The sequence below is a fragment of the Cygnus atratus genome, chromosome 11, assembly GCF_013377495.2.
Source record: "Cygnus atratus isolate AKBS03 ecotype Queensland, Australia chromosome 11, CAtr_DNAZoo_HiC_assembly, whole genome shotgun sequence".
Lineage (NCBI taxonomy): Eukaryota > Metazoa > Chordata > Aves > Anseriformes > Anatidae > Cygnus > Cygnus atratus.
This window is the reverse complement of record NC_066372.1, coordinates 5,496,604-5,522,004: the sequence shown is the minus strand read 5'-3', so window position 1 is coordinate 5,522,004 and position 25,401 is coordinate 5,496,604. Positions and strand designations below refer to the sequence as shown.

Genomic DNA, 25,401 nt, shown 5'->3' with positions numbered 1-25,401 from the left:
ATTAATTCATAGTCCAGGATAAGTGCTAATAGTCTTGCATATCAAACGCTAAATAACCAGTTGAAAAATGCTATTTTAAATGTTCTAGTAGGTAAGTTTGCTTTCAGCAACTAATCACCAGGGGAATTCCAAAAAAGAGCCAGCAATCTAGAGACTTGAAAAAAAAGTATCTCTAAGCATTTTATTTACTGTATGTGTCCTATTTACTATATGAAAACTTTGGGGATATGTGAGCTTTTAAGTATAATAAGCCTTTGTTTGTAAATACTTCCAAGAAAGTGCAGAAGAGGATCTGCACTAGAGAAGCCAGAGGGGAAACCCAGGATAGATTTAGAGTGTATTTTTGCTCTTACTGCTTAGTACAACTTTTATTTCTTGCAGGTTTCCAGTGTTTACAGTCAAAGGCATTATATTCATGACCTTGAAACTAAGTATTTTAAGCATTTGTCTGACTAACCTCAAACTTAACTTGCTCAAGCCAGGAAGTTCCCCCTTCCCCTCAGCATTTGACATCTTAGTCACCTCAGACTGACCCAATTGTTAATATACCTGACACTCAAAGGTTCTTTTTGATTATAATTTCATTTTGTGCTTTACTTCACACAGAAGTTGAGTGTAGTCAGGCACCCTACTGACACAGATTTCTCCTGAAGTGAGTCTTTACAAGAAAAAAGATTACTTAACTGACTTAGGTGTATCTTTGGTGGGGGAAGAAGGAAAAGGAAATAAGTGGCTCATTCAGCTGATCCTAGGATGCAGCATGACCTGAAGTTTTAAACTGATGTACTGTTTCTGGGCAAAAGTAGTTGCTGTGAACTTGGAAGGTTTTTTTTTTTCCCCTCCTGTTTTGAATACTATTCTATTTGTGGAGCTTCAAGTTTAACTAGAATATTGTTGTTTTGGCACACCAATGATCAACAGGAACAGGTTTACTTGGGGGAACATGGGTAGTCTCTGATAACAGAAGAGTGCTTGTAAAGTGCAAAATACAAGAGCCTGGCCTAAACCAAAGTTTGAACCATGAGAAGCTTGTCGCCAGATCATTTCACTTTAAGTTGTCCTGGCCAGCTTCCTTCCCAGAACATACTGTGGTGTGGGGCAGTCACCCAAGCCCATCCTCTGCTCCCAGACAGTAGTTGGATCTAATGCAGCTGTAAGACATCTGTACAGAACAATGGCATTGCCTGCTATTTTACTAACACTAAATACACTTCAGCTTCCCTTTAATACTACCTCTTTACACTCAGCATAATTAAAGAATGGTAGAAGTAATCAAGACAGAGGTTAGCAAAACATTGGACAGCAGCAGATAATCCTGATGGAAGATGTCTCTTGCACTAATGGAACTCAAATAATTAACCCTATTAGAACCTCATATGTGGCAGATTTTACTCTGTTCATCCCAACTACAGTCACACTTATAAATACTGGTATTGGCATGGCCTGAGAGCTACTTCTGATGAGCAGGAACTGAAGGTGACTATGGGACTCCAACACTTGAATGTTAACCATCTAATTAGCCTTTCATTCTTCATTTCTCATCTTCATTTTCAAACTGCAGACTCCTGAGTAGGCTTACTCTCTCCTACAATAATCAAACATATCTAATTCCCTCAACATAAAAGAGGATAAACCAACAGCACCAACACCCTACTTTTACTTATACCCTTTTGCAGAAACAGGGATTTGCTATTATCACCTTTAATGAGTACCCTAAAGGGAAGTCCACTTTTTAGCTAAGCAGCCTGTGACATGTGAATTCTATTGCTTTTGATTTCTCATTCTGTATTTTCAGTTAACAAGCAAACATTTGAGAACCTAACAAATGCTCATAACCTTTTTTCCCTGTGATCAAAACCAGAAATCCTTCAGATAGCCAAGAACTGCCTCATTCAGATTCAATCTTTGTGAAAGTATCATGCTGGGTCAAATTGCTCCTACCAGTAACAATGCCTTTCTGATGATATGTTAACTAAAATAGCAGGTCAGTAAAGGTAAGCCATTCCCACTAAACACCAGCATCTACTAAGTGAATTTATTTCAGTCATGTGGTTTCATAGGAATAGTAGCACCATGGTAGACTTATGACTAGGTTATCCCCTCTTGATTCAAAAGGATATTTTAGTTGCACATTGGTGACTTTCTATAGACATAGTAGCATTTAAGCTTCAGGAGAAAACACAACCCAGTGATAAATTGTCTTCAGGAACCAACACCAGAAGTCATAAAGTTGAAAGTAGAAGCTGAAATCTTGTCTTTAAGTGACATACATAATAATACTCATCTGCTTCACCTTTGTTCCAGAGAGACAATAAATCAGATGAAAACCTTAGTTAGATCTGTTGGTTTGCTCATGCAGTAGACACCGTAACAAACAAGACGCCCATTGGAACCTACCACAACACATTTCTTTTTTGAGAAGCAAATTAGTCTCCAGGATAAGTTTCAACATACATAAGCACGTAGATCAGTTTCTGCACACATTACTTGATGCAGTGTTTGACCAACATTGCTAGGGAAGAGGTTGGCCGATGTCTCACAAGGCTGATTACTCAAAGGGTTACAACACATTAATAAAGCCTTACCGTGCCTCTGTGCCACACTCTTTGCTTGCTTATCAGCTCTTTACCAAAAGTTTTATCAGTTTTTAAAAAAGCTAATCATTTGCTCCTCTCTCAGAGGAATTATTCCTCTAAATAAGTTAACAAAGAGAGACAAACCCGCTGGTTTCCAGCGGAGCAAGTCATCCAGCAGGCAGGTTCTTAATCAGTGCTGAGCACCACCACAGCCTTTGGGGTCCCAGGTTGCAGCTTTGAGGCAGGCTGTGTCACTGAGGTGAGCTTTTAACTGAACACCCAAACAGCTTGCGGTGCAATAAGCAACTGGGGTGTTCAGGGCTAGCAGCACTTGCCTACCACCAGCCCCAGAGCCAGAGGAGGCTGCCCTCTGGGAGGGCCGCCTATAAAGGGCCTGGCCAGCAGGAGGGGCCCTCCAGGTGGCTGACGAGGGAGGCCCAAGCCTGGCCATCAGCCAGGAACCAACTGCAGGCTGGTTTCTGCACCACGTGCTTCTGTGCTTCGGTGACCTCCAATAAGTGGAGTCTGGTTTTCCTCTTAGCCTAAAGGTGGCATTTTTGGCTGCCTCATGTTGTGTCACACAATGCTGGACACTGGTTCGGTACTTGCCCCCAGACAAAGCTGTTAAGAACACTACACCATTAATGTTTTGGTAGTGCTTGGGCATCTCCTGTTCAGACTGTGTGTGGTGGCTACTGACAATGAAAGGGGAAAAACAGTATCTCACCAGTTTTTTGGAACAGATCTTGCTCAAGGATAGCATGCAGTGTTATAGTTTGAGGGTTTGAGAGTGAAGATACCATGTATATTTCCACAAGCAAAGCAACTCTGTATAGGGAAAATTCCTAGAGCTCCTTTTATACAAATTCCAAATAGAAGCACCTTGCTTATATTGGTAGTGAGTGTCCTCTCATAGAAGTGTATGCTTTCATGTCTACAGTACAATATCACTGTGTACATGTGTATGAAAACACAGGACGTTGCACGGTGTAAAATCATCCAGTACTCAAATGATTTGAACAGTAACAGCAGAAAAGTTAGGTGAGGTAAGTCTAAAGCTACATTTGGTGCTAAACAAGTTGTACAGAGGAGGTGAGATATTTATTAGCTCTGAAGTAAATCATTACATCCAGCTAAAAATGCATGACTTTCTAGACTAAAACAGACTGCCATGACCAGAAGACTGGTCATCTGTCTGCAAAGTGCACGGGCTCACGTTTGAGGGATTTTATCATTGAACAGCAGGAGGTGAAGAGTGGTTCCTGGGACAAACTTCTGGAGCTTCCTGTGATGGATTGACCTTGGCCACCTGCATAGTGCCCCCCCAGCCGCTTTCTTAAATACTTTTTCACAGAAGTGCCCCTGTCTTGGCTGCTTGGCTCAGCTGTGTCCTGCCGTGGGTCACTGGGAAGCTAGTATGGGGCAGCCCAGACCTCGTCCCACAGAGGCCACCCCTGCAGCCCCACTACCAAAACCTGGCCATGGACATCCAGTACAACATGCTTTCATTTTTAGATTGTTTTGTGTGCAGAAATGTTTAAAACATAGACTGAATTCCAGAAGAATTCTCTGCTCTAGCTCTCTCAACACGATGTCTGCATATGCCGACATTTTGGTACCGAAAATAATCATCTTCACACTCAGAATCTCAAACTATGTTGAAGACAAACTGGAATATTTATTTAAAGCATCTGAATACATAAAAGAATCCCAAATCTTTCCTTTGCAGAATCTGTCCACTTGTTGGATAAGACTCTTAACATGGCTTTATCTATGTGTTAGGGTGCAGTAGATCCCGGATTTCTAGTTTAGCTTTAGGTCCTAGTCTAAACTGTAAATCAGGGGATAAGTATTTATAAAACCTTACAACTATTTCCCTCAAATGTGCTTTTCAAGCTGTTGTAACATTTAACAATATTAACTGGCAATTCTGTAAGAAACCTGAAGAAAGCAAGTATCGATTATGGTAATTTATTTGACAGTGGTCAGATCACCTGGGAGCATAAACCAGCTTCCAGCCCACAGTAAATACCAGAATTGATGCTTTCTAAAAATGATTCCATAAAGAAGCTGTAAGATTCCTTCATCCTTGGCCTAGAAGCAGTTCATTCTGTACAAAGACTGCATGCTTTGTACCTGTGTATGGGAGATACAAACATTCCTACCCTGTGTTGTTCTCTCCTTTGACATACAAGTCATCAAACACTGTGCGTGTTATGGAGAGAAAGGGAAGCCCTGCTCCCTGTAATTTTTCCTCCCCTTTCCTTTCGGAATACCATGTAAACAAACATTTCTTTAGAATGAAAATCTCAACCCTCATAAAGGCTTTTAAGGGTTTATAAAGGCTCATTGTAACAGCTTATGTATTTGAAGGAATATGTTAAGCACAGAAAGTCTCAGGCTCCCAGTACTGACTACTCGGTGTTTCATGACACTGATGCAGGGACACAGAGAGCCCAACAATCCTACGCTGAGAGGGTCTCAAGACTGTGGTAGTACACTCAGCTTTTTTTTGAGGAAGTGCTCTCAGTGACACCCCGCCCCACCAGAACACTGCTGGAGAACAAAGTACTAATAGATGAGCTGCAGACATAATGTATTGGGTGCATAGATGTGCATAAAAGGAACAGACAAATTGTTTGTACCTGAGATTCTGCCTAATTAGTCTGGGGTTCCTAAGCACATAGAAGAAACAGTGGGAAAAAAGATAGCCTTCATATACAAACACCAAATAGTAAGAAACATTAATTATGTTCTGTGTAGAGGTGATGTGATGGATCCCAGCTCATCATGGATTCTGCACAGCCTTTTCTTTGGAACCCAACTAACATACAGTGACAACATGTACGCTGCGCATGTGACTGGGAAACAGTCAACAAGAAGGGCTTATTTATATTCCTAAAAGCTTTAAAATAGGAATTCAAAAATGAAATGTCATCCGTGTATTTCTTGCTATTTCACATTAAGATTATATGGAACTATATTTGCAACTATTATCAAAGAGCATAATTGTTATTATGGTTCCCAGGGCTGAATAAATCCTTCTCCATTTAAGATTTGTGACAGACATGTTTCAATAATGTTGTTTTACAGCATCCATGGTATGTTGCTAAACCAGCCAACCAATTCTTTCTTGATCTGTAGGTGCACTGTCAGTTCAGTCAAGTGTGTGGTAATCAGAACTGACAGAGCTTTAAAAGTATTAAAATTCTGTTGTGCATAGTGGAGTTAATTTATTTGCTGTCACTCTCTTTGCAGTTTAATGTATCTTCATTATGGCTATGTCATGTTCTCTGCTTAAAGCATACTTGATCTAATCCTAGTATTTTAGGGAATAATGTGTGATTATTACACTTTTATTATGAAAGCCCTTTGGGTATTTGTTTACCCATATTAATTAATGCATTCTACTGCACAGCAACACATATTGCTCCATATTAGTTTAGCCATGCAATATAATTAGGTTTGTCTTGTCTCAAACAGAACAGCATTTATACACACGCAGGGATACAGTAAGTTTTCTAGCTACTACAGTTCTCTAGACAGGGCACTAGCCCTGTTCCCCACATCTTGGTGCTCAGGTATTCTCAGTCTGTCTTGGGTATTATTCTCTTTCCTAAAATTGTGCTTACTGCTTGGGTGGATTTTTGCCTTGTGTATATTGTCTTACCTGAGCATTAGCATTACTGAACTAATAGCTCTAATACGGCAGCTTCAGTAGCACCATTTTTTCAGCTGACTAAACATAGCTCATAGGGAATAATTTGTCTAGAGATGAATATGGAGACTTTCTTTGATCTACAGCTACATATTACATTTGAAAGTCAGAAGACAAGGAGTTATGTTCATGGGTAACTTTCATGCTGACCCTTTGAAATAATTCTGGCTCAGGGTTTGCCATTTACATAATTGTTGATACAGATTTTTATATGTGGGGCTTTACAGCGACAGTGGTATTCAGGCACTCATACATAATGGGGAAATTGAGAATAAAGGAAAGTGACATCCTAAACCATAAAAGAATGTGTCCACAAATCTGCTTGGCTTTCAAGATTTCTAACGGTGAAATTTTGTCCAGTACTGAGCATAAACACATTTTAAAATTCTGACTTTGGTTTGTAAACAATTTGAACATTTCAGTATTTGGTTTAATTTTGCATGAAATATTTGCATTGAAATAAATTCATTATGTTAATTTAAATCAGTAGTGTCACTGCTGCTTAATGATAATTGAAATGCATTATTTACATCCAACTAGATCCTTTATTATAATTAAAGAGCCTAACATTTTGATGGGAATCTCATATTTGTTACATTTAAATAGAAAATTTCAACTACTGCATTGTGTTATGGTACTTCAGTATCAATAATGAATATTGATTGCATATAAATAACTACACAGAACAGCTTCATGACAAATGACTGCTTTTCATAAAATAATAGAGAAAATGCTAAATACAGTTTCATATGTTAAAGCTTTATGGATTTTATTATTTTTTTCTGAATGTAATTTAATCTTTCCCCAACAAAACTTTTGGTTGAAATCTGAATATACATTTTTTGAATTTATTCAGTTGAAATAGCATTTTCTGGTGAAAATTTTTCTGACTATCCTTGCACCATTCACTTCCATTGAACTCTCTTCATTTTCAAGCTTTTCAGAAGAAAAAAGGCTTTGAAACCCTTTCTCTCTTTTCTTACAGATGTGCAATGGTTTAGAGCAGCCAAGGAAACAACAGCGTTCTGACCTCAATGGCCCAGTTGATAATAATAATACACCCGAGGTAGGTGCCTTAGGCCATTCTGCCACCTATCTTCCTGTCCTCAGGCTACCATGAGGGACAGCAGGGACTGAGTTGTCAGCTTTCTCCCTCTCATGCACATGTATCTAGAGTCTGTTTCTAGAGCCTGTTTCTTTTCCTGAACTGATGATAAATTCCTTGACTGTGTATTCTGCGTAGTCTTTGAACCATAGCCATGAATCAGTTGCTGCCATATTCATCCTGTGTAACTGTCCACAGTGTGTACTCAAGCCTTAAATTTTCTGATGACATAAAGAAGATGGAGAACACTTCAGAAATTCTATTTTTGGATTATTGGAGAGCAAAAAAGCAGCATCAAAAAGAAATTGGCTTCTACTTGTTTTCTTTCTCTCCAAAATGTCAGTCTTTGAAACCAAAGGACTGGTTAATTCTCATGGTTCTCTTTAAATAATCCCTAATATCAAGCACCTCATTCAGTGCCGAGAGCTCAAATGATTCACAGCTTTTTGAATGCCCTATGTGGTAAGATGTGTCCCTGCTCAGTCAGCTGTGAAAAAGACGCAGTGATAGGCAGACCTGCTCTTGTCACTGAAGACTAGAGCACAGACGACGTCTAGGAATGCAGAAGGAGGTTATGCTTGAGGTTAGACACAATGAAATTAAATTTAGACTTAAAAGCAGAAGTCTGTTATCTCACAAACATACAACAAATTTAGCCTGTAGCCTGTTCCGTTAATGAGGAGGCACATTTCTGAAGCCTTTTGCCATAATGGAGAAATCAGCCCCTTTCCTGGGAACAGCAATGCCTGAGGAGGCTGGCATAAGGCAAGCAAATGGAAGGACTCAATCTGTTTATTGAGAGTACAGACAGCAGCATGAGATGAGGTGCAGTGCAATCAGGGACAGTTCTTTCTGTTCACAAACCAAGAATCTTGCTTTCTAAATACTGTTAGATATTCCAATTGTAAGTTTGGGATATCATTAATAGGCAGTGTGATCTGGTGGTAATCTGTGTGGTTTCTATTACTCATTTGGCAACTGATTTGCTGGCTCATTTTCATTTTCTTCACACACATCCCGTATTTGTTTTGTGTGGTGTGACATGCCTTAAGTGCTTTGAGATTCCAGGTAACCAGCACTATGAAACAGTTAGGTTGGGTAACTTACTGTGATGTAGTGTGTTTCACTGTGATAAATAATGGCTATGCAGAAGTTATGCAGAGAATATTTATTTATTTATTTATTTATTTATTTATTTATTTTTAACAGTGGTCAGCTATTTATGATGTGAATTGACTTCAGTTTGTGAAAATGACTTAGTCACATTTATACCACATATTGCTTTTATTTCTCAACAGACAAAGAAAGTGTCTTCATTTCCAAGTTTTGTTGATGGTAAGTTTTACATCATCCACAATTAAGGTAATAAAAAAAGGAAGCAAATGCTTTAATTTATTTTAAAGATGAAAATTCTAAAGTCAAACCAAAGAGAATGCAATCCAGTTTAATAAATAAGCAACTAAAGCCTATTTCTGTTCAGAGTACACTATATGTGGAAGTATTTAACATTTTTATCCCTACCTGTGGCAATGGGAGCCTGGATTTATGATGATAAAAAGGAGGTGAAGATAGAGATAGCTACAAACCTGGAAGGAGGTAAAAAGGTGGAAACAGTAGGTCTCAACAGGGTAGAGATTTATGGAGGCAGAGGACCCTGTTCTTCATTGCCTTGTACAGAGCAAGAAGACATGCAAGTGTTCAGAGCTGCTCCTGTATCACTGTGCATTGATACCTGTATTGCACTCTGGGAATCTCAGCTGTAGGGAACAAACGGAGGGGATCTCCTGATCTGAGAAAAAAATGGTAATCCCAAATGAAGAAAACAAGGAACATACTTTCCTCTGCTTAGGAGAACCACAATTTCACTCCTTTCTTCAATTGTCTGTCAGTCAAAGAATGATAATGTTCAGCACAATCCCATTTTATCTGTCCACTTTCTTGTTTTAATAAACTGACATTTTTCTCCAAACAGAAAATAAATAATAGCAGTGCAGGGGGGATTGAAGAGTTTTTGTACAGGAAAAATACACACAGCTCTTTCTACAGAGGAAGTGTGTACACCAGAATGTAAGCAAAGGCAATAGTAAGCCTCTGAGGTTCTGACTTCTTAGATCTTAGACACACACATTTCCCTGCAACGTGAATCATAAATGAAGGTTAAAAACTTGACTTCTTATGCCATTCCCAACTCAAGAAAACTTACTGTGATTTAGACTAATATTAGAACATTCAACACATTTTTCCCCATTCCCTGATCTCATCACCTTGACAAGCACCTTCTGGTTTTAGTCGTTTCCTTGATGAGCTACAGCAAATGGGAAGTTCAAAGATTGCCCCTTTTACACAATTCACATCTGACAGAAACTACATGTAACACTTGGCATGTACTGGCTAACAGGACCTAAGTAAAGGTAAATTAAATGCATTCCCTGAAGGCAGAGGAGACAAGAAAGCAAGCTGATCCTCCGTAATAAGCATCTACTGATTGTGTAGTGGACATCTATAACAGGAGGGCAGCGTGAGCAGAGCTTTTAAAAAAAGGAAAAAATAGAAAATTTATCTGTCACAGTGCTTGCAGCTACAATGGCACATTTTTTATTTTATTGGGATAAAAAGGTTACATCTTTTTATTTTTTAACCAATCAGCTCACTACTACTCTGTTGGAAAGAGGTCAGGATACCTTTAGATAACAGGGTTTTTTTTTTTTAGTTCAGTCATTCTGCTTTTCCTGTTTTGTTTTTTTTTTCTTGAGTAGCACAGCATGAGAGGATAAGCTATCTATTAGGCCTTTTTCTATTGCAGGTATTATATGGCATTGTCTAACAATAAGATGTAGCTCACTAGGAGCTTATGATAGGTCAATGTATGCTTTCTGAATCAAATAAAAAAAAACAACAACACACATTTTTTTTTATTAATTTGTATGTAGAGTCCCCAAAAGAATAGGACCCCACTGCACACAAGAAAAGATTCTGCCAGCTAATGCTCTCTGCCCTTTCCTGAACTTTGTTGAGGATGCCACAACCACATTCTAGTCACCATTCAGCTGTTCAGACACTTAACTTTCAGCATGACTCCTTAACTGCAGTAGCTATGTCTATATCCCTACGCATATATAATATTTTTGCATATGAAGTATGGACATAAAAACAAACTAGCTGTCACCAAAAAAAAAAAATAAGAAAAGTGTCTCTTTGCTATTGTAGTTGTGCCACTATATGCTTTTAGTGGTAATCCAGGGGTTCTTCTTTTTTTCTACTGTATATTTGTCCTGTCACCATAACTATCATTTGCCTTGTGCAGTCACAACCACGATGAAATTGAGGAATCAGCCAAAATATAGAACTTACAGGTAGGCATTCTGCAAGGTGATATATGCCCTGTGGCCACCTATTCCTTAGGGAAAGTCTTTCTGCTGCACTGCCATGCACCCTAAGGTCTGAGTGACTTCAAGGAGTACAACGCTTCTCAGCAGGCAGTTGAAGTGGCGTCAATGCTCTAAGCACAATCCCTAAATACTCTCTGAATCATGAATTGGTTTCCATGTGGTACTAGATAAATATAAAAAAGTGTTCCTAAGAGGTTATTAAATTCAGTTATGCTGCATTATTGAATGAGTGTTCCTCTTATTATTTTATGAGTACAAAAGGTGTTCATTTACAAATCTTTAGAGTCTGTTTTGGTTTAATGAAAAGTTTAATATACTCATTGCATTAATGCAGCAGAAAATGGAGTAATCTTTAGTACACTGATAAGATGCAGAAACGGTTAATTTTTTTCAGAAAAAAATGTTATCTAACTTTTAAATATCAATCCCCAACATGAAGTTCCAGCTTGTTCGTGCCAAACTAATCTTCAACTTTCACATCTATTTCTTTCTTCTTCCCTTGCTCATTGGTACACCTTACACACACTTACAGTCAAGGGCATGCTTAAGTGGTTTGATGAGTTGGGACCTCTGCCAAAGCTGCATTTTTATAATCTTTAAACCAGTCACAGACAAGGAAAGAAAACGCAGGTAACCTAGGCTGACCCTGGCAATTTTCAATACCATTCCTTACATCCTTCCAGCAGATGTCTTATCCTATCTGACAGTTGCTTCCATTGCCCTCATGATGGGAAATATATGTTGGAAATGTTTTCTGCCCAGCATGATTCTTTTTTTTTTTTCTTTTTTTTTATACTAGCTATTGCTATAAGCATTTTATACATGCTGTTATTATATACATGATGTTGCAGAATTTGTTGCTAGTATACTAATTCTGCAAAAAGCACAATCTAATGCTCTGAAGAGTTGAGGAGACCATATCCAACAAAGAGAAATCCTTAAAGAATCAAAGTAAATAAAACTTGGATAATAAAACTGATTAAAACCATAGGATTTTTACAATTTCAAGACTTTTCAAATCAGTTAGAAACACTATTGCTGTCACTGAACTGCCAAGACATGAGAAGTTGTTGTTTCTTTTGGGAAATTAACGCACATTAATTTCACAGTCCCATAAGGAACCATGAGTACTGTTGTTTCATGCTCTGAACATATATACATACACACAGACCTCTAAACTCAGCTTTGACAGGCCTCTGACATAGTCTACCAATTACCTGGTAATCAAGACAAAAATGTCTTGCTCAAAGATGTACAAAGAACAGATGTAACCAGAAATGGTCAAATTCTACAATCTTGTAAACAACTGGAGAGAACACAAGCTTTCCCAAATTTACCCAGAGCTTTTGGGATGGTAAAAAAGTAGATTAAGGGACTGATAGATTTTAAATAACCAGCACAATTTTTAAATTTTTTGTTGACAAGTTCCGCAACCTGATAGAATTTTGGCCTTTGCTTGTTACAGTAATGCCTGTATTGGAATTTGTTGGAAGCATTCCAGTTTTGTCTTCACACACAAAATATTTCAAGAAAACTAGAAAGAAAAAAAAAATATTTCAAGAAAGGAGGTTAGTTAAACTGATTTAAACATTATGTGGTAAGCGTATTTCAGAGTTAAAGCAACCTTGATTCAATTTAGCCTGATTTACTTAGCCTGAAGTGAATGAAGGTAAACCAAATTAAGGCCACTTTAATTTTGAATAAGAGTGTTTATGCAGGTATCTAATGAAGTTTTGTTAACCAACATTAAATTCACACCTTTAATTGATTTCTGTCTTTTCTATCCTTGAAACAAGGTATCAATGTGATGCAATATCAGTGTTTTGTTGCATGCTGAAAGCGGTACAGATGTATGAAACTAAGTTTTAGGCCTGAAAAAAAAAGTGAATGACGTTGTCAAAAGCAGTACTATATAAAACATATCATCCATCTACTGAAAAGTGAAATGGTGCAAAGACATAAGCAGATAGGACCAGATATATAGTAAATGGAGTTCTTGTGGAGTTTTCTTTTATTATTTCATTCAATGAATGAATGAATTAGCAGTACAGGAACAAGGATTTTTTTTAAAAGTATTTATCTATTTATTTATTTGTTGAGGTATTGAAAGACTTGGCCTTCATGAAGAGTTTCAGTGACTTATTTAATTAGTAGATTCTCAAGGACTCTGTTAAGGTTTTTCACACTTTCAGTGGAGATTGTCATATTTTTTTAATTCCTTCCCAATATGTTGGGAATTTTAAATTCCACAGAATTCTGTTCTGATTCTAATGAAGACCCAGACCATTACTGGATTTCTTGCTGGATCTTTGCTGAAGCAAAGTATACCTTTGTGCCCACTGCACGTCAGTCCTTTTGCCAGAGGCACTGTCTGGCTACTGTGTACTTCTTCAAACATCTTGAAAAATGTGGAAAACATGCATCTATTTGAGCACGTTTAGCTTATGCGCTGTAACAATCATAAATATTAAGACAGTTACAACAAAGAAACCTATGAGCATTCAGGAAACTCACAAATAATTTCAATGTGTTTATCCATGCAGCACAGCAAGTCTTCCCGTGATTTTTTCCTCTAGAACTTCACAATCAAAACATCATGCAATACTTTATATTCGGTTCATATTGGGGGGGGGGAGGGATAATTATAGGGAATACATTGTTTACTGTCCTGGATTTCTTGTTTCATATTAGAAAAGGTGTTACAATGGTTGCTCAAGCCTTAATGTTCTTTATTCAATTTATATTCTCTCTACACTCTTCTGAGAGGCAGTAACTGTATACCTGTCATGTCAGTTCCAGGACCTTGTGAACCTGAAGACCTCATTGATGGAATCATCTTTGCAGCCAATTACCTGGGCTCTACGCAGCTGCTGTCCGAGCGCAACCCTTCCAAAAACATAAGAATGATGCAGGCCCAAGAGGCAGTGAGCCGTGTTAAGGTAGGGGATTTTTGTAATTTATAGAATACTCTCTGGTCCTTTGACAGCTGGTCTCTGAACACTACAGGATCTGCGGCTTCAAACCTATTCTGAAGTGCCCTTATGTGAGTATAGATCTAGTACTATAAATACCATTAGTTTCCAGTACTGATTATGAACATACATACAGCATTGCCAAGGAACAAAATATAAATTATTTCAAAGTCTATTCAAAGTTGTTTGAAAGCTGTATGAAGAATTAAAGACAAATTGCAGATTATAATTAGGAAATATTCCGATAACAAAGCACGAGATATTTGACTGTTTTTCCTTTTGTGTCATTAATCCTTTAATTACAAAATGTGAAAATTCCTCTCAATGTATTAAATTATTTTGAATTTCCAAACATTTAAATTTCTGTTTAGTCTTTTGTGATGCCTCAAGCAATAAGTTACTTCTGATTGCAATTAACCTTCTAAAAACAGTTTTGTTTATTAATAACAATCCTAATCTGTCAGGGATACTCGATTACTTTAGATAGTCATTGAAGGGAGTTTGAATTATGTTTTGTTCAACAGTTACATATAGACATATGACTCATATGGCTAGAACATTAATAGAAAAACTTGAGTTTAAAATAGTGCATGTACTGTCATTTTAGAGTGCTGTATTTTCAGCAGGATAAATGTTATGAGCAGCTGATAACAGAAAATGCTCTTTGGTATTTTTTTGTAGTCAATCAACAACATGCATAATGCCATTAAATCCAATTATGCTCCAGTAAGAACTTTCTCTCACACATCCTTCTCCCACTGCCCCCAGATTTTTAATTTTTAATCTGGATTCATAGTCAAAAGGTTTCCTTGACTTCACACACTGTCTTTTCTCTTTCTTTGTGTGTACATCTGTCTGCATTCTTTTTTTATGCTACTCTTCAGAGGATGCAAAAGGCGGCTAAAATCAAGAAAAAAGCGGTGTGTAGACTGTTTTTCTTGAATGCTAATGTTTACTTACATTTTTGTTGTACTTGTTCCCCACGGAGCATTGTGTCTTTCATTATGGGTCCTCATCAAGTTGTCATTTTGGTTTCTTCTTTGTTTAGTAGTAGAACACTGGATGGAATAAAATTAACTCATTTTCTTCATTGTTCACTTGCTAGAGAGCCTGTCTGCTGCTGCTCTTCTTCTGTTTAATATCTCTGACTTGTTTAGTAGAGATATAAAGTCAGTGTTTTCCAGGAGATTTTTTTTAATTGTAATGCTTATTAACCAAAGCAGTTAGGTTCATTCCTATGCTTGCGACTTATGTATATTTATTAAATTATTTTAGATATTTAAAAACAAATAAAATACATTTACCAAGTAGTAGCTGGAACAATTGAGGAGACATTGCACCCAATTAAAAATATACATTAGTTCACTAACTACATTTAACAAAAATGTCACTAAAATTAATCTTGTTCTTTATGATGGCCGTGGATAAAAAGCACCACAAGTAATCTCTGCCAAAGTATGTGCTTCTCGGTATTCTGCTGAACTAGTGTTAATTAAAATAAAAGTAATATGGATTAAATAAGACGTTTGAGCTACAGAAAAGAGCAGCAAATACATCATTCTTCCTTGCTGTCACATCAAAGAACCACAGGTGTAACCTAGAGACTAGTGCCTGCCTTTAGCATAAGGTAATAATAGAATCTGTAGCCTTTTTATCCTGAGGCTGCTAACATGGGTGCTGCTAAATTCCAGTTAGAATGGTGCACTGTGGACAAGCGGCCTGGAGGAATAAACAGGTTCCTGCTGTGACTCAGAGTATTAGGTGAGTTCTTATATAATGCTCCAGTGAGAGGTCGAAGCTGCTTTGCCACTTTCTCTCCTGTTTTCTCACCTGGGCAAAGCCAGGCCTTGCACTTACAAAACACGCAGCATTATATTGCAGCCCCTCTTGCTGTGACCTTGATTTCTGATGGCACGTGGAACCTTTTCCCTAGTAAGCAGTGTTCAGAAGTTGAGGTCTCCAGCCATCCACCCAATGTCTTTCTGCGCAATAAGAGATATTAGTTCAGCTCTCAATTCTTTATTTTCTTTAAAACAAACAAACAAAACTAAAAACAACAAACAAACAAAAACCAGGAAATAAACCCACCACAGTATTGAGCGCCAACATGAACTTTTGCTGGTGAGCTCACTGAAGACAGCAAGGACTAAGCAGCTGATGTAAGTCATTTTCTCAATTTCCCTGCTTTCTCAGTTCCAGTGCCTCAAGAGCTAATGTGCATCAGTGACAGTGGGGAAGAAGCAGCCATATTCTTTTTCCTGTTCAAGCTATAAAAAGAGAATTTTAGTACCTGAGCAGTCACTCCCATGGGCTCTGAAAACTCACTCTTACCCACAAAACAGGAATATGCTTCACTCTTTCTATGCAATAACTGTGTTTTTTCGCATGTATTTGGAAACACCTTTCAATAGTTGTCTTTGTGATGGTTTAACAACGTGATTGCCTCACATCACATTACGCTTGAATCAGAGAAATTATCATCCTAAAAGAGAGAATTAAAATTGCCCATGTAACAAAGCACGTATCTTCTAGACTTCGGAGGGAGATTCCCAGGCCTTGACCGAAGTGGATCTGTTCATCTCCACACAGAGAATCAAAGTTTTAAATGCAGACACACAGGTAAGTTATGATTAAAACTCTTCAAAAATAATGTTGATTGTTTCAGAGTTCTCTTTTGTTAGACTGTACTCCTATATAAACTCCTATGGGAAACTTCACTACATTTGGATAAATTCGCTGAGGTGAGAATATTCAGAAAGAGCACTCTTGAATCTTTGAAATGTTGTTGTTGTAACACTTGCCATGTGCCAGTGTACTAATAATGACTCTGATTTTGCTTGTTTGATGTGTTAGAAAATGTCTTGATTATTGATATGATTATCGATTTGATTATTGATATCTATAATTCAACTGAGAAAAAGATTCAAGGTTCATTTTGAATGCAAGTACCCTTTCTCTCTGTAAGTTCCAGCACCCAAATTTATGAGAAGTCATTTGCTGCTTTAAGACATTCATATCTGGTCATTTTTAAGATTTAACCTACAACTTTTCCATAAATTACATCTGAACTACCATCTTCTTTGCCTAAGCTAAATTATTAATTATTCATATTAACGCAGCATCTGAAGACTGCAGCAATGATCAGCTTCATCTTTTAGGAATTACATACATATTCAATAATAGGTGATCTTCATAAGAAGGACAGTTTTCTCAAGGAATTTTAAATTATTAACATACGCTTTATACATATATTCCAATATTAAGTATAATTAACTCACAAGATCTCTTAGACTACAATCATGCTTAAATACATGTTAATTTTCATTCTTGTGAGAGATTTCCTTCTTATAAAAGGAAATGTTTACTAACATTTTTTCTTCAGTTTTCACTAAAAGTCTCCACTGTACACAGCTAACAACAGCTGACAATGACAAGTCCTCCAGTTACAATACAGAAAGACCCATTTAGACAGTGGTTAGAAAGTTAAGGTAGATATATCCATATTAGAGGGACCCAAGAAATTCCATCTTGTGCTATTTGGGAAAATGGTTGGAGCACTTCTATGACATCCTTTCAGTGATATTTTTCCCAAACTTATGGAGGTAATATTTAGTCTTTTTTTTTTTTTTTTTTTTTTAATAGTAGCAGAACACACCAAGGATCATGGATTTTTAACCACAGAAAATATAGAAATATATGTATACTATATAATATAATAATATATAAATATATTAGAAATATATCAAAACAAACAAACCATTTGTAAGCAGTTTGTGAGTGGAGAAAAGCAAGAGTCAGCGCGGATTTGTCAGAAGTAAATCGTGTCAAATCAGTAATTTTCTTTTGTGACAAGTGAATAGATTTGTCCATGGCAGAGAAACAGAAGACATCACCTACTGACTTTTAAGTGAGGCTTTTAAGTAGTCTCATATAACATTTTCTAGATTATATGATTTAGATACAAGAAGGCCAAAAATTCTTCTGTGTACTTAGTTCTGATGTGTTGCCATAGAGTTGACAATATAAAGAGCAGACGGAGACTCGTAAGCATGTTTCTTTAATGCAGCAGTTTTCAATATTTTCATGAACAACTTAGAAGATGGAAATAGAAAATGGTTATTGAACTTGTCGCTTGATGTATAATATCAGAGTTCAGAAATACCGTGGCTAACTGAAGAAAAGATCTAGAACAATAGGAGATAGATACTTCAGTGAAGTCAAATGTAGCATTCTACATTTAGGATTTTTGAGTTGTTTTCAATTACTGCGTTATTATTTGTTTTTCTTGCAAGGTAAACTATGAGGCAACAAATTCTTCATGAAATTTAAGATAGAGTTATCATCTGTTATTGTGTGGGTAGCGGGTAGTGATAATACCTTCAGTAAATGTATTATTATTCTTTCATCGTAAGCAGATGTCCTTAACATGCTATTAGAATTCCCAAGGGATGGTGCCAGATGCAGAATAGAATAACCCATCTAACATGGGCAGCAGTATTTACAATCTCCCACCTATAATCAGTCTGAGCACTGTAGTTCATCTGTAATGACCAATACCACTACTTCTTAGGCGCCAGCCATTTTTTTGACCTCATGGTAAACATGCATTGTCCTAGAGTATATTATCAAAGCTTATGATTACTTTTTGCATTTGTGTAAAATAGTATTCTAATAATTATCAGTGTAAAGATGACTAGAGACAATTATTGCTAAATTAACGGCTACAGTTGATAATTGGAAAGTATGGCACGAAATAAGTTCTGTATGTTAAGTAAGGATTACTCTTAGTGCAGTTCACACTTTCCCTTCTTTAAATACTTCAGCATTTCAGCTGAACGCGGATCCTTTTAAAAATTAAAAAAAGAAAGTCCTTTGAGGCAGTCCATAAACGCTTTTCAAAGTAACTATTATCTTATTCTCCTGATTACCCTGAGATTTCTAATGCTATAAGATGCTATACATCATGAGGCGTAGTATGATCTGTTCAACCAGATAAAAACAATACCGGGGATTACTATAATTACAAGCTGTCTAGAGTTTGTTGTTTTTTTCCTTATTTTTTTTTATACAGTGTGTCTTTCAGAGGGCTCTGAGAAACTTATTCCCCTGACTTTTTAGCACTGCTGTTGGCATGCTTTGCTTTTTTGGCTTGGTAATATTTTTCAGAGCTAGTGAAGTTTCTTGACTGGTGTAATTACCATACGTCTATTTCAGCTGGTGTGGCAGCTGGCAGAGGCAACCTGTTATTTCGTGGCTTTATCAATTATATAAAACCTGTGTCTGCAGTGTGCCATCTATGTTTTGATCCATCTGTAGTACTGCATAGCTCACATGAGGTAGCAGCTGATTTAAAATGTAAAATTCCCAGTTAAGACATGACATGCAGCAGGGTTGAAAATGATGAGCAGCACCAGTAAGGCGTATTGCCATGTCAAAACAAAGCCAGCTCTGGTGATTGTTGCCATCAGCAACACTTGAAAATGGCGCTCCTGCCACTTTTTTAGTCGCTTGTGCATTTAGTTACTGAATATATTCAGCCCAAGGTGACCACCACTTGCATGGTAGAAGCAATCCTGTGTTTGTACGAGAATATTTCTTCCCTGACTGCCATGGCTTTACATGCACAAAAGCAGAAGAAATATCATAGCAGCCTTTCCCATCTTCTTGTTTGTTCAGTGGAAAGAAGTTGGGAGTGAAGCAATTGGGAAAGCTAGCAGAGAAAAAGACATGGAGGAGTGCAACTGTGTATGCACTGAGTCCCAGCTAGATTATTGGTTCTATAAAATTTTCTGACTTCATAAATTGACTCACACTAGCACAAGCCTGTTTAACTTGAAAGCTAAGAAGACCACTTAGGCTTTCCTTCCTCAGGTGTCTTTTGATCTTCAGGAAGGACAGCAACAAGGGATTCTAGGAGAGTTCCATGGAAGGGAAGGGAGATTTTTAAGGAAGGGAAAAGGGGACAGGAGAAAACAGAATAGAGGTTTTGAAAAAGAGACAGAGAGGACAAATTTAGGACAAATAAAAGTATAGCAAGTATAGCAAGGATGGAGCAGCTGAAACTAGACTAGGGATGAGGGAAAGAATAGAGAAGCAAATGGGCAGAGACGGAGGTATTCATGGGAAAGTTAAAAAGTGGAAATGAGATAAAGGTAATTGAAAATAGATTGGAATGGAATGTAGAGTGAAAGGAAGAAGTTAAGACTAATACACATTTACAGTCACAATATATTATTTGTCTTATTCCTAAGTGTGATTGCATTAGACAACAAAAATACGTGAGAGAATGGGGGCAATTACTGCTTTCACCCGTACAAGGGGAAAACTAAAAGAAAACCTTTGAGTAACTTCTGTATGATAAAGACAGAAAGACTTTCTTGGTAGGTGAGATTAAATGCATTTTCCCAGGTTCATGCACTCTTGTGAACACTGCATGTATGATTACAGCCTCCTGGAACACTGCAGACTAGTGCAGACTGCTGAAAAGCAATTATCTCTGCAGAGCTCCCAAGATCCTGCTGAGAGATGTCCATTATCAAGCATTTTTCCATACTGAGAGAAGTGCTATAAATCCTAATGAGCCCCTGCAAACCTTAGAGACCCTCCCCAATCATCTCTTCTCGTGTTGTAGGTATAAGTACAGAACATTTTGTTTCAAGACTGAGAAGAAATCATTTTATGGGTAGAGATTCTCTTCAGTGAGACAGGTGGTTCTAAGAAACAACTGGTATTGGTATTTTCCTCTGTCAAGTTAAATTGTACTGAAATTCTTAATTACTCATCAGCTTGACACTTCTTCAGTTAGGCCTTAGGGATTTGTTCAACTAATGGCAAACTAAAACCTAGCTGTTTATATAAATGATGATGATGTTTACATAAATGATGAAAATTGTGTATTATCTCATATCCCATTAAGGTTTTTAATGGAAGATCAGATATCAAGAGAAACCCTGCCACTACTGACATAGCAGAGAGGTACCTAAGCCATCTAATGTGATTGAGCTATGTAAAAACTGACCTCATGCAGCTCAGTGGGATATTCAGAAACGCATTGTGAGTCAATAGCAAATAAAAAAAAGAAAAAAGCCTTCTTGAAAACAGGAAAGCAGCAGCCTGAAAGCAATTGGGCTGCACACCAGAGGAACTTAAACAAAAAAACACACACAAAAACCCACAGAAAACTAACGAGCCTGTAGTGAATTTTTCTGTTTCTTCATATTAGAAATATCGGCACATATATCCAAGCAGCTGCCAAAAGCAGAAGAGACAACCTCAGTCTTAGCCAAGAACCAAAGATATTTTGGACAACAAAATACTTGGAAAACAATGTACTGACATAAAAGTAGCAAAGATCACAAAGAAAAGCAAAACAAATTGATTCAATAAGTACTTTTTTATTCCAATTCATGTAAAATTTGGTGCATGTTTTAGCTGTTCATTGGAGGACAAACATCCTCAGTGGGTGTGACCAATAAAACTATTATGGCTTTGGTTGTTTCCAGTTTGAGCAATAAATAAAAGGCTGGAAAAGACTCCAAACTGACCAGTGACCCCAGCAAGAAGGAATTTTCAAATGGTGCACTTTGTTTCTTAAAGAAAACAGTTCATCAGTACAATGACAAAATATGTAAAGAAATTATAGAAAACTAACCTAACAAAGAATGACGTGGAGGCACCAAACTCAAAACAGTAGCTTAGAAATCAGATTCTTGATATTTATTTCAAAAAAAAACCATGATCTTAAAATATGTACTTAGCATAAGGTTTTAAAGTAGGTAGCATTCAGTTTAAGAAATACATAAAGCTCAGGTTTGAAATGCCTCATAAGAATAGGATTTGGATTATTTTTGCTTTAAAACAAGGATATGCAACCAACAACAACAAACTGGATTCAGTACAGCACACCAACCATATCTGAAAGTGTAATTAATTAGCCTGGTAGCCTACTATTGAAATTATATCTTGTGAGCCTCTTGTAGCCTCCTCTTTGTCACAGAAATAGGAATGTGCACGTCACTCAATCACTGCAACAGGACACAGGCATTCTGCTCACATTATGGCAGAGAATCTGGCTTTGTTTGAAACTGAGAAGGAGCAAAGGCTACCTCTGTAAGTACAGAGGACAGGCACCTCAAGTGAGATGGTGATATGTGGCAGCAGGCAGTGAGGAGGAACAGCATGGTCACACAGTGAAGGACAACATAAGTCCTTGAATTTCTCCTCAAGGAAAAAAACATATGTCATCACTGACTTAAAATACCATTTTATGGTTTCTATGTGACTTTATAGCTATGAGACTTTTCCTAATACTTTCTCTAATTTATCTAAATATCTGCCAGAGAAGCAGCACTAACCTAAGTTAAATTACCTTGTCTTAAGAATTTCTCTTCCACCTTAATTTCACAGAGACTTTTATGTAGTAATAGTTACATTTTCAAGGGACTTAAAGAAGTACAGTCAATCAGATTACTTGGTTGCATGAGCTTTCCTAAAGCTCTCATTTTAAACATAAAAGGTTCTTCACATTATGGAACGTATTCTGTAGCAACACATCCTTCCAAGAATTTAAAAGAATTTGTGGCTTTTTATTTAAAACAAACATACAAAAAAAACAAAAACAGGGAAATCAGGTTGCTCATACAGTATCCTAAATAAGACTTGTATAAAGGTATAAAGGTATAAATAATTGGCTAAACATTAGTGCAAACAAGTGTATCCTTTTTTTTTATTTTTGCAGTCCTAAATATATCAAAATCCTTTCAAATTATCGTGTAGCAGTCACATACATTGTTTCATTAATATTATTTCACATCTAGAAGCCTTTTAATTAACATGAGACCACTAGCTGTTAAGCCACTTTTATTATTTCTGAACTCAGCATTGACTATGAATAAATCAAACTTATTACAAGTTCATACTTAATGGTACATAGAAACCGTGGTGCACAGAAAATAGTAGGCTAGGATTTCTCTGCTAATATCAGAAGGTAAAATAAGAGTTAAAACAGCTAAAGTAATTAAAAGGATGCAGGGTTCAGGGATATGAGGCAGAGGTAGGAAATTTCAAGACATATCTAGTACTGTTGAGGTGTTCACATAAGAAATGTACAGGATGAAGCTTGGACAGGTTTCCACTTGTAACCAATCTCAGGCAAAGACTCTTCTGAGATGTGTTCTCCCAGCATAATTGAATTGGCAACCTAGGGACATTGACTGGAGGAAAATTTTGAATATGAGCCCAGATAGTAGACCAAATCCATCCGAACTGATTTGAGATATGTAGATAGACTTTAAAATTCTACCTGAAGAAAAGGTAAAATACTGAGTTTGTAAGGATTCACAAAGAAAGAAAGTGTACTTTTCCTGTATATGAGAAAATGTTATCTTACATGTTATTGCTGTTGTAGGACATAACAAAAAAGAGAATCAGGAAATTACAACATTATCTCATATACAGCTGACTGCTGAGTTGTCATTGTGAAACGCATCTGCTTCGTGTAGCAGAACCAACACAAGTGAAATGTAATTTTCCAGCAGCATGAAATTGTTTGTTAGTATAGATCTTACTGCTTAAGATCTTACAACCATGTTGTACCTGCGCAGGTAACACTTCCACCAAAGTCAATTTCATGAACCATGACTTCAATCACAGTTCATGCCCATGGACTGTGTAGGGAATGTCAGATATGGGCCCATAGAAAATGCGTTGCTTTTGTCATTCTCAAGCAATAGGTCATCAAAGAGAGAGAAGATGCATCATTTGTAGAGCAATAGCAAACATGAAGAATGTCCTTATTTCTCTTTGCTTTATGTAGGAAACCATGATGGATCACGCACTGCGCACAATCTCATATATTGCTGATATTGGTAACATCGTGGTTTTAATGGCACGGCGCCGCATGCCAAGATCAGCTTCTCAAGACTGTATTGAAACAACACCTGGTGCCCAGGAAGGAAAGAAGCAGTACAAAATGATATGCCATGTCTTTGAATCAGAGGATGTAAGTAAATTGCATTAAATTTTTTTTTGAACAACATATGTCACTTAGAGAATAGAATCTCTGAAGCTACATCTAATTTCTTGAATGAATTTTTGTTGACATTTTTTTTTTCCTGACTGAAGCTGCAGATATTCTGTGGAAACACTGTCCATATTCATGTGTTTTCTGACTCTGCAAAGTCATGTCTCTTCATTCCAAAAATACGCACTTTGTCTTAACAAATGATCTTTGAATCATTTATTTTCTTTCAGCAATGGTGTTCCAAATGCCTTAGTACTTAGTTATATGGAGTTGTCTGAAATTCTATGGCCATCCATGGCCGAAATGAATTTATGAATTTGATCATCCTGGATTGGATTCCCCTAGTCCAGCAGATTAGCACATAATGATACATGCAAGCCTCCAAGATGGGTGGCAAGGGAGTGGAACCATTCTGGTCCTCTTTCAAACTGAAGCCAAGTTGATGAGAACATCTTCTACAAACAGTCATGAACAAGGTCACCCTCTATCCAGTCATTATTCCCTTATGGCTTCCTTACCTGTGGTCAGTTGATGTACTCCTTCTCAAAGAACACATCAGCTGTTTATTTTATCTGTTCTCTTTATTTTTTCATCCCCCAAAAAATTATGAATTAGAATGTTTTGCATAAATGCAATAGAGCTAAGAAAGCTTAGTTCTCTGTATTTATAAAAAAAAAAATTCATGACCAGAAGGGTTTAGCAATTCTTCAGTAAAAGGGTAGAATATGCAAGAACTTCTCTCACTATTCTTTCAGAACGTCTGTACAACAGAAAGCATAATTTAAGCCATTTCGTGCCATAACATACTCTGAGATTCAGTTCTGTAGTAGCCATAAAACACTTTTTGGTAAAATTCCATTTAAAAAAAATGGAGTGACCACATTTCTGATGCAAGTGAAAATTAGATGAATGTACGTACAACCAATCTTAAAATAGGACTGCAGAAGTAGTGGTTGCAGAAGAATTCTGTACATGCCTGTTTCAGCCTTGTGAAAATTGCTGTCATGCTATATTCTTATCTCTTGTGGCAGAGGAAGATAACCTTGCTTTGCTGCTATTGTCTGTTCAGATTTGGTTTTGTAGCTAAATAGAAGATATTTGTGTCTAAAGCAGCAGACCTGAGGACTTCAACATCTATGGAAAATAATACCCAGCTAGTAAAACAGAAGAGAGAAAGTTTGTTGTGTTTCTAACTTGACAGTTGAAATACAGGTATGAGTAATAGGCAGAACTAACCGTTTCCAACCACTGTTGTATAGGAACAGCTTTAAATACAATTTGTCATACCAGTAAAAAAAAAAGCATCCGGTTCTTTAGTTCGAGTGTAACTCCCAGGTTTCATAGTTTGTGAGCGAAAGCAATCATTTTCTTTATTTTAAAGCATTTAAGCCTATGAAGGAGAAAAGGCGTTGTCTAAAGGTTAGAGCACTAGACTGAGATTGTTTTCAGACCTATTTCTCAGCTTTGCCACTGCTTTGCTAGGGTGACCTTTTCAAGCAACTTATATTATCTGTAAGCTGTACATAATGCTGAATGTTTTAAAAAATCATGCATAAGAACTTGGAGATACAGATGAAATTAAGATGTGAGAACTGGCTATTACAGGCAGTAACAGAATAG

At 37.0% G+C, this 25,401-nt stretch overlaps 1 protein-coding gene across 5 annotated transcripts in view; it reads left to right on the top strand.

The window, feature by feature from the left end:
- The window catches only part of APBA2 (amyloid beta precursor protein binding family A member 2), a 98,888-nt gene that overhangs the window by 59,556 nt on the left and 13,931 nt on the right, over positions 1-25,401 (top strand). For 3 of the 5 annotated variants that reach the window (XM_035553858.1, XM_050712968.1, XM_035553863.2), the window contains 5 exons: positions 7,280-7,360; positions 8,698-8,734; positions 13,582-13,727; positions 16,293-16,379; positions 23,575-23,760. In XM_035553858.1, the coding sequence (XP_035409751.1) occupies positions 7,280-7,360; positions 8,698-8,734; positions 13,582-13,727; positions 16,293-16,379; positions 23,575-23,760 (537 nt within the window). Of the gene's footprint in view, positions 1-7,279; positions 7,361-8,697; positions 8,735-13,581; positions 13,728-14,644; positions 14,681-16,292; positions 16,380-23,574; positions 23,761-25,401 lie in introns of all 5 variants that reach the window. The other 2 variants (XM_050712966.1, XM_050712967.1) reach the window with 1 other exon arrangement.